Below are 9341 nucleotides of genomic sequence, written 5' to 3'. Positions count from 1 at the left end.
CCTCCACTCGTTAACTGTATTAATGGCACCTGTTTGAACTCATTATCTGTATAAAAGACACCTGTCCACAGCCTCAAACAGTCAGACTCCAAACTCCACTATGGCCAAGACCAAAGAGCTTTCGAAGGACACTAGGAAAAGAATTGTAGACCTGCACCAGACTGGGAAGAGTGAATCTACAATAGGCAAGCAGCTTGGTGTGAAAAAATCAACTGTGGGAGCAATTATCAGAAAATGGAAGACATACAAGACCACTGATAATCTCCCTCGATCTGGGGCTCCACGCAAGATCTCATCCCGTGGGGTCAAAATGATCATGAGAACAGTGAGCAAGAATCCCAGAACCACACGGGGGGACCTGGTGAATGACCTGCAGAGAGCTGGGACCACAGTAACAAAGGTCACCATCAGTAACACACTACAACGGCAGGAAATCAGATCCTGCAGTGCCAGACGTGTTCCGCTGCTGAAGCCAGTGCATGTCCAGGTCCGTCTGAAGTTTGCCAGAGAGCACATGGATGATACAGCAGAGGATTGGGAGAATGTCATGTGGTCAGATGAAACCAAAGTAGAACTTTTTGGTATAAACTCAACTCGTCGTGTTTGGAGGAAGAAGAATACTGAGTTGCATCCCAAGAACACCATACCTACTGTGAAGCATGGGGGTGGGAACATCATGCTTTGGGGCTGTTTTTCTGCTAAGGGGACAGGACGACTGATCCGTGTTAAGGACAGAATGAATGGGGCCATGTATCGTGAGATTCTGAGGCAAAACCTCCTTCCATCAGTGAGAGCTTTGAAGATGAAATGTGGCTGGGTCTTCCAACACGACAATGATCCCAAACACACCGCCCGGGCAACAGAGGAGTGCCTCCGTAAGAAGCATTTGAAAGTCCTGGAGTGGCCTAGCCAGTCTCCATACCTCAACCCCATAGAAAATCTGTGGAGGGAGTTGAAAGTCCGTGTTCCTCGGCGACAGCCCCAAAACATCACTGCTCTCGAGAAGATCTGCATGGAGGAATGGGCCAAAATACCAGCTACTGTGTGTGCAAACCTGGTAAAGACCTATAGTAATCGTTTGACCTCTGTTATTGCCAACAAAGGTTATGTTACAAAGTATTGAGTTGAATTTTTGTTATTGACCAAATACTTATTTTCCACCCTGATTTACAAATAAATTCTTTAAAAATCCTGCCATGTGAATTCATGGATTTTTTTTCACATTCTGTCTCTCACAGTTGAAGTGTACCTATGATGAAAATTACTGACCTCTGTCATCATTTTAAGTGGGAGAACTTGTGCTATCGGTGGCTGACTAAATACTTTTTTGCCCCACTGTATTCTTTAACCTTGCATACTTACTGTAACATAAATGTTTGCATTAGAATCACTGAGAATCAGAGTTAAAAACAAGAAAGAAATGTTGAGATTATTTTAATTAATTTTTTTTAAATAAAAAAAACCCTCTCAGGAATGAGGTCAAAATGTTGAGGAAGCAAAAGATATTATTTACAAAATAAAGTTTATATGTAATCTATCTCAAACATAACCCAAGGAAAATAATTATTATTCTATTATCTTCCTGAACTGGATGTTTTTTGTTCTGTTGATTACCATTATTGTAACTGAGGGTTCTGGGTGTGTTTTTACTGAGTAAATGACAAGAAACATGTCATTTCACGGAATATGAAGGTTCGATTTTTGGTTACATCTACAGCAGAACTCAAAAGACTTCCTTCAGTCCTTCAAAATAAGAGTCAAGACACACATGAATCTCAAAGAGTCTTAAGCTTGTAACATATTTATGTTTTAATGGAGAACATTGTTATGAGCTTCAGGTTCTTTTGAGGTGCATTTTTAGGTTTAGACTCTTCTTTTGAAAGACGGAAGGAAGTTATTTTAGTTCTGATGTGGAAGTAGCCAAATGACTGCACTTCATATACAGCAGAATGCATTTCCCCCTCTTTTGTTAAGAAAAATTCAGATTCGTTACAGGGACAGGTCTGATTTTTATCTCTCTAAAAGTAATAATTTAAATGATCCCAAGAAATTTTGAACTCAAATTGAACAAGATGTGTTGTTAAGGATTCTCCTTTAATAACAGATGAATCAGATGGAAATTCTTACAGTTACATGTCAGGTTAGTGTCCTGAACAGACCTTTATGGGAGCAATGTAAAGACTTAGACACAGAAGTATTTTATCACCACACCAGCTGGGCTTCCATAAAGTGACAAGCACCATTAATGCTGCTACAAAGGTAGTAAATTATTTTATTGTTACCTAGGGATTAAAAAGCACGGTGCCGAACCATTTATTGACCCATCAAAGACTTTTAACTTTGTGGATTATGTCATCCTAGATAGACTTTGTAATGTTTGCCTATCTGACTGTGCTGTTAGTGTTAATGATTGACTAAAAAGAAAACAATGCGTTCTGCTTGACGGCTTTCTCTTCTTACATCTTGGTAGAAAGGTGTACCCCAGGGCTCTGTACTTAGACCCCTTCTTTTCTTTTATCAACATAATGAACAACAAAAGGAACAGTTAGAATAAAATTATTACTACAATGAATAAAATGGGTTTTTTATAGGCAAATAAACAATTAATTACTGCAACGTTTTCTACGTTTTAAAAACCCTCTTCAGATTGTAGATAAGTTCTAACGCCTGGTTCTAACCAAACTCTGTTTTCCTGAAGAGAAAGAAAGAGAATGATCTTATATATATATATATATATATATATATATATATATATTCTCAAGATAAAAATCACAAGACACTTCACAAAAACAAACAAAAAATTTAAATATGATTAAAAATATGTTGACAATGAGAAAAAAATAAAAATTGTCATAAAAATGTAAGGGAGAGAGAAAATGAATAGGAAAGAGGGAAATCAGTGGATTCCGGGAAAGGCGGAATAAGAGCAGAATAAGGAAAGGGTGATGACGAAGGTCACGCAAAATCCAATCTGAACAGGTGAGTTTTCAGCTGCTTTTTAAAGGAGACCACTGAGTCCACTGATCTCAGGCTCAGGGGGAGAGAGGTCCAGAGTCTAGGGGCCACAGCAGCAAATGATCTGTCACCTTTGGTCTTTAGCCTGGTGCGCTACACAACCAGTAGGCTTTGATCACTGGACCTCAGGGACCTTCTGGGCGTGTAGGGACTGAGAAGATCAGCAATTTATGGCGGTTCTTGTCCATGTAAAGCTCTAAAGAAAAAAAGGTTAAACTCAGGGCCAGGGAATACTGAGCAGAAATCAGGACATCAGGGCAACCAAAGGCCAGAAGGCTGGATTAGTATTATCCTCAGTTGGGAACTGTCAGTGGCATACTTCAGTTTTCACTAAACCAGGAGCTTTGAATGTGGCCACACCTCATGTGTCAGGTGACCTTTTTGTGATGCAGGCATTCACCAAGAAGTTCCATGCATTCGTGGAAATGATCATCGTGTCTATTCTCAAAATTTAAAGAATAAATATTACATAAGTGAGCCAGTTTGGTGAGAATAAACATGCCAGAAAGAGCTGCTGCAAAATCTAATCAGTTTAAAAAATGACAGGTTTTAATGAAGAAGCAAACAAAACATTTTACTCTGCAGATGTTTTGTGTTCCTTCAACCAAAAAAGGATAAAGGTCAAAACCCTAAAAGTATGACAGCCTTCACCAGTGTCTGAGTTTGTTGACCTCTCTCACATGTGAGCTGAAAGAGGGGTAATTCCAGTCAGAGGCTGTGTCTATATATGGAATAAACCTTTGTGTTTACAACAGACAGGTACCAAATTTTCTCTGTTGCTAGGATACAACACCCACGGGAGTCCCCACACTAGGAGGGACTCACCATCGACCCACAGAAGGCAGCCACAACCACAAAATTCACGCACGCACGTACGCGCGCGCGCGCGCACACACACACACACACACACACGCACACACAGCCTGAAAGCAAAACCAGGTGGCAAGTTTAATGTTTTTTTTTCCAGACCTCAGCATTTTTACATTACCCATCTTAATAACCTTTATGACATTAGTTTCATCAGAATGTTAAACTTAAATGCAATTTTTTATTTTTTTGGTCATTTCTTTCTTAAAAAACAAAATTTAGAAATAATCATGTCAGACTCGTTAAGGTGGCGTTAGTATGACACCTGGTGTTCGTTGGTTTCGTGGAGGTCAGACTCTTGTCTTTACTTCATTTTAATTTCTGATTTTACAATTCAAACTATTTGGTTTTTCCACTAATGCATCTTTAAGATGTGAGGCACGATGGCACCATCTAGTGACAAAACCTTGTACCTTTTTGCATGTTGGGAGTGATTTTTTATTGTTATAATAAATACAATCCCACATGTGAGACACTAAATTGTGTTTTAAATGTGTTAACCCACAAATAAACTTTTTTTTTTTTTACAAACTTTAGGAAATCCCAGCAAGTAGGTTATGTTTTTCTACTATTTTCACTGTGTCTCTAGTACATTTAACCTAAACCTAGATGATCTCAGGCTTAATTTTTACTGTAGAAATGTCTAAAAACAATAAACAGTTCTTTTGTATAAAACAAATCAATTGTGGCATTTTTTTCTTCATAGTGTCCAGCTTCTAAACTAAAATGAACACGCAGTTGTATTTTTTTAAATTATACATTTCATTATAATTTGAGGAATAAAGAACTTTTATTGGGAAATAATTGTATTTTATTTTTGGATTAGGTAGTTATTGACAAATCGGAGGCATTTTTAAGTTTTAAATGACTCAAGAAAATTCTTTAAGTATAATAAAAAACAAACAGATGAAATAAATAAAAATGACTCCAACCCGACTGTCATTTGTCAATCTTCCACTTCAGGGTAGCTTTAGGATCAAAACAAAAGTAGAAACTGCAGGAATTCTTCTCCATTGTGTGTTCACTACTGAATTATCGTGACTTAAGGTCCCACCACCATCTGAAGTGTCTTCAACCTACTTCACATCTCAGTCTCTGTGCTGATCAGATGTTACTGCTTCTCTGTGACATGTGGCTCTAAAAGTTTCTTCATTTCCAGTTCCTGCACAAGTTTCTCCACAAAGGCCTTAAAGTGAGGTTCGGGCTCCTGGGATAAAAGAAAACAAAGTCAATAAACTTCAAACAGTCGTAAAGGAAAACGATCAGAACACTCTTTACTTTTGTAGTTCTAGTGATTTAACTCATTCATCTTTTAACAATTTCAGCCATGGCCATACAAAAATGTTAATGTAACCGACTCTAAAAAGATCAAAGGCTCTCAAGAACTTTGCAACACTTTACTAAACTGTGAACCTGAGTATTACCTTGTGCTCCAGTTGCCTCTGTTTCTCCACAGCCTCATCCAGAGTCAGACCCACCCACTCTGCCTCTTCCTCAGGGATCTCAAACTGCTGCTCAAAAGGAAGCAGAGAAAAAGACATTTTAATTTTCTCAAAAACTATCAATCATAAAAGATCCTAATCATTTTTTGTCATGCTGAAACACTTCTGATGCACCTTGTACTTGCTGTAGACTTTGTCTCTTTTGACCGGATCATTGGGGTAAAGGTCTGAGTTTCTGCGTGCCAGGCGAAGCAGCATTGCCCTCTTCAGGTCCATCCCTAGTTTAGAGTTCAGGTCTTCCTTTGGTGTCTAAATGGAGATAGAGATTAGAATTGCCACTAAATCACAGTGGTTACCATGACATCAGGATCATTTTTCACTCACGGTCAGAATATAGAAGTCAAAACCAAAGGCTGCATCGATCAGGTTCAGAGTGCGAGCTGTGACTGTGATGGTGAAATTGTGATCAAGGATTTCGCTGTAGAGTTCTCTTTTAAACAGCTGTGGTTTCCAGATTTTGATCAGACGTGTGGACATCTGGACAAGAGACAGGTCAGGCGTTAATAAACTTTAGACAAACAGTTGAGCAAAATCAAGTGTAATTGACATCTGAATCTAAAAGAACAAGGAGGCATGACTTGTACTCTACAAGAATTTCATAAAACCAAAAGTATTTAAATAGACAAACATCCAACAAACACAATGAAAGAGAGTTTGACTCACTTTGTCATTTTTGGCGTATCTGTAGCCAGATATCCATCCCTCTCCACCCCACAGGCCGTCCTGGGACTCTGGAGGGTAGTGCAGGGGGATTGGGATGTCCTGCACTCGCTCTTTCAGTCCAGTCTTTGGGTTGGCTCGGTACTTGACCCCCAGGGGCCTCCAGTGAACAGGAGTTGGCTCCTTTGTTTCCAGGGACTTGAGGTAATGTTTGGGAAGGCGAGTGTAGATGCCCTGCTTCATTTTCAGGGCCTCCCAGATTTTGGGGGGATACTTATGATAAGGCATAATTTACTAATATTCTTAGATTGCCAAACCTAAAAGGATAAGAAAAATTACAACAAAAAATCTGGAACATGGCAATATCAATTATATATATATATATATATATATATATATATATATATATATATATATATATATATATATATATATATATATATAATCAATTAAAGCCACTCGTGCTTATGTAATGTTGATTTGATCAACCCTGGACTACAAGTTTTAGTCTAACGTTGATAAAATCGGCATCACATCAGCACGAATGTGTTTTAGTCAAAAACACATTCAAGGTTTCTAAAGTCACGCTTTAATAAAATGGAGATAAAGTCCAGAGCTGCTTAGGTCACTTCCCTCTAAATAAAGGTCATTTTTAATGTTTGCATTAATAAAATCACCAGCATTTTGTAAAATCCAACCATTAATAGCTTAACATTTCATAACGTTACTTCGTTGCAGGGCGCAAGTGGAATTAGAACACGTGTCCTTCGGGGTTTCCGTCTAAAAATACTTTGAAAGGGTATGAGCAGAATGCTGAAATTCCTTACCAGTAATTAGTAGGGCCGCGATCACCACCAAACTAGAAATTTGTTTTTAATCCCCAAAATTAAGCTAACAAGGACATAACGCATCATCCGATAAAACCCGACTTCCGGGAAAAACGTGATTGGATAACGGACAGAAGCTCCGACAGCTGATTGGCTCTTTTTCTTCTTCGGTTTTTTTTCTGGCAGAGTATGGAAAATTACTGTCCTCTTGTGTCAAATCGAGTATTCTTTACTCCAGATAATTCTAGACTCCAAATCACAGAGGTGGAGAAAAAAGAATTGCACAGATAAAATAAAAAGAAATGTGCACAATATGACACGCTAAAGCACAAAAGACAAAATTATCATGAAGACAGAAATAAGAGACAATAATAACAGTAGTGTGAAAATAAAGCATAAATGATTGTAACTCCCTAATCTAAAAAAGAAAAAGACTGTTATACCAGGGTTTCCACATATTTGACTGATAACGTATTGCACTGGCGCAGGTATTGGTTAGATTTCAGACAATCACATTTTTAGAATTGTTCAGCCAACAAATACATTTATAAAAAAAATCTTAAGGCAGCTTGTAGGGTGCTCACCCTCACATTTACAATGCACTTGTACATCTGGGCTTCCTTGGTGTCAAAGTCATTAAAGGGAACCTGCCACCTACACATGCTACATTTCTAATAGTCAGTCCATAGGTGGGCAGCTTGATCTTTATTTTGCCAGAACAAGACCCAAACTTACGAGCGAGTGTATTTCCCTGAGCATACAACATACGGCACTGCCTATACATGTCATCATCATCTCTCATGCCCTCTGTGATAATATGACCAAGATATTTGTTCTTGATGACACTAATCACAGAGTTTGACAGATAAAAATCTGGAAACTTGTCCTTCTTGGCCCAGCAAGTCATAACCACACTTTTAGCTGCATTATACACAATGTTGTGCTATACTCCATAGCCAGAGCAGATATCTAGTAACTGCTGTAGACCAGTGGAGCTCGGATTTAGAACCACTAAGTCATTTGCATACATCAGTTGATTTTATGGCACCATCACCAGCTGCACAGCCAGTCCTCCAGGCTTTTAATCTCACTGATAAGTCATCCATGTACAGGTTAAAAAGAAGGGTCTGACTCCATTACTGATGCTAAATGGCTCAGAGATACTGTTACCTCATTTTAACTGTAATATTTGCTGACCATACCAATAAACCGGGATGTGTACAATGCATCTTGGGACACCTCTTTGCAGCAGCTTTATGAATAGTTTCCAATGGTTAACACTATCAAATGCCTTGGATGCATCTATCTATAAAGCACATAGAGATGGAAGAGTTCTGGTTTCTGTGTTTTGTCACGATCTCCTTTAGAGCATATATCCACACTTCTGTACCAAGCTCAGCCCTAAATCCAAACTGATTATCTGGCATTTTTAAGGTGTCATTAATTTCTGTACAGCAGAATTATTTCCAAGACTTTTGAGAGTGTGCTAACCAGAACAACGGGCCTATAGTTGTCCATGCTACCAATTCTCCCACCCTTGTCTTTCATCACTGGGACCAATAGAACAGCTAGCATTGAATCATGCAAGCATCCACGAGCATGAAAAGATGAAAGGCATTTAGCAAGGAGTGGTGCTAATCTACTGCTAGCATACTTTAGGTGTTCAGCAGATATGCCATCCAACCCAGTGGCTTTATTATTAGGCAGTTTAGTAATAGCTTTATAGACCTCATGTCACATGATTCCATCTATGCTTTCAGTTTGATCCATTTTGTACGGTTCACTTGGTACACAATTAAACAAGTCATAATAATGTTGTCTCCACAACTTTAAGATATTTTCAGTTCAGGAGACTCCAACTGTAGCTCAGGAGGCAGACCTGGAGGTTGTCCGGTAATTGGAAGGTTGCAGGTTTGATCCTGACTTTGACCAGAGACTGCTGCTGATGTGTCCTTGGGCAAGACACTTAACCCGCTGGTGGTGGTGGTCGGAGGGACCAGCGGTGCCAACGTTCAGCAGGCCTCGCCTCTGTCAGTGCTCCCCAGGGCAGCTGTGGCAACATCGTAGCTCATCATCACCTTGCCATCCCCATCACCAGCATGTGAATGTCTGTGTGAATGAGTGGATGACTGATTGTGTTGTGAAGTGCTTGGTTGTAGAACCCTGAGAAGGCTACTTACCATTTACCATCAACCACACACGCTCTCTTCCTCTACTGAATCTGACCCACACTTTGCTGCACTGGTGCAATCTGAATCTCCTTTCTCAGAGCAGTTCATGTTTCCAGTTTCCTCAACCACGGGGTAGACTTGCTTTCCAGGGGCGGACCTCTGTCAAGGGAATGGAGGCTTCACCCTGAGGCGGTGTCCCAGATCTGGCTGAGGTTCAGCAGGGCAATAGTGTATCTGTTTGCATCGAGCGCAAACACACATGGTACCCTGTTCTTCTCCTTAACGGATTAGACCGCTCC

General features: G+C 39.5%; 1 protein-coding gene across 1 annotated transcript; it reads right to left on the bottom strand.

The window, feature by feature from the left end:
* Positions 1-4675: 4675 nt before the first annotated feature.
* mrpl28 (mitochondrial ribosomal protein L28) lies at positions 4676-7008 on the bottom strand. The gene is made up of 6 exons (XM_015951450.2): positions 6872-7008; positions 6048-6361; positions 5709-5861; positions 5499-5633; positions 5307-5393; positions 4676-5089 (listed from the first exon to the last, which is right to left on the bottom strand). The coding sequence occupies exons 2-6, from the start codon at positions 6330-6332 to the stop codon at positions 4994-4996; spliced, it is 756 nt and encodes a 251-aa protein (XP_015806936.1). The 5' UTR covers positions 6333-6361; positions 6872-7008; the 3' UTR covers positions 4676-4993.
* Between the last annotated feature and the right edge of the window lie 2333 nt (positions 7009-9341).

The sequence above is a fragment of the Nothobranchius furzeri genome, chromosome 13 (genome assembly GCF_043380555.1).
Source record: "Nothobranchius furzeri strain GRZ-AD chromosome 13, NfurGRZ-RIMD1, whole genome shotgun sequence".
In the NCBI taxonomy this organism is placed as follows: Eukaryota; Metazoa; Chordata; class Actinopteri; order Cyprinodontiformes; family Nothobranchiidae; genus Nothobranchius; species Nothobranchius furzeri.
This window is presented reverse-complemented; position numbering and strand designations above follow the sequence as displayed.

Bases quoted from the DNA above. Each gene is read 5' to 3' on its own strand.
- mrpl28 (XM_015951450.2), bottom strand. From the start codon at position 6,332: ATGCCTTATCATAAGTATCCCCCCAAAATCTGGGAGGCCCTGAAAATG. The intron at 5,394-5,498 runs GTGCATCAGAAG...CCTTTTGAGCAG, and splicing joins AAGTCTACAGCAAGTACAAG to CAGTTTGAGATCCCTGAGGA. The intron at 5,090-5,306 runs GTAATACTCAGG...CTTTTATCCCAG, and splicing joins AGAGGCAACTGGAGCACAAG to GAGCCCGAACCTCACTTTAA.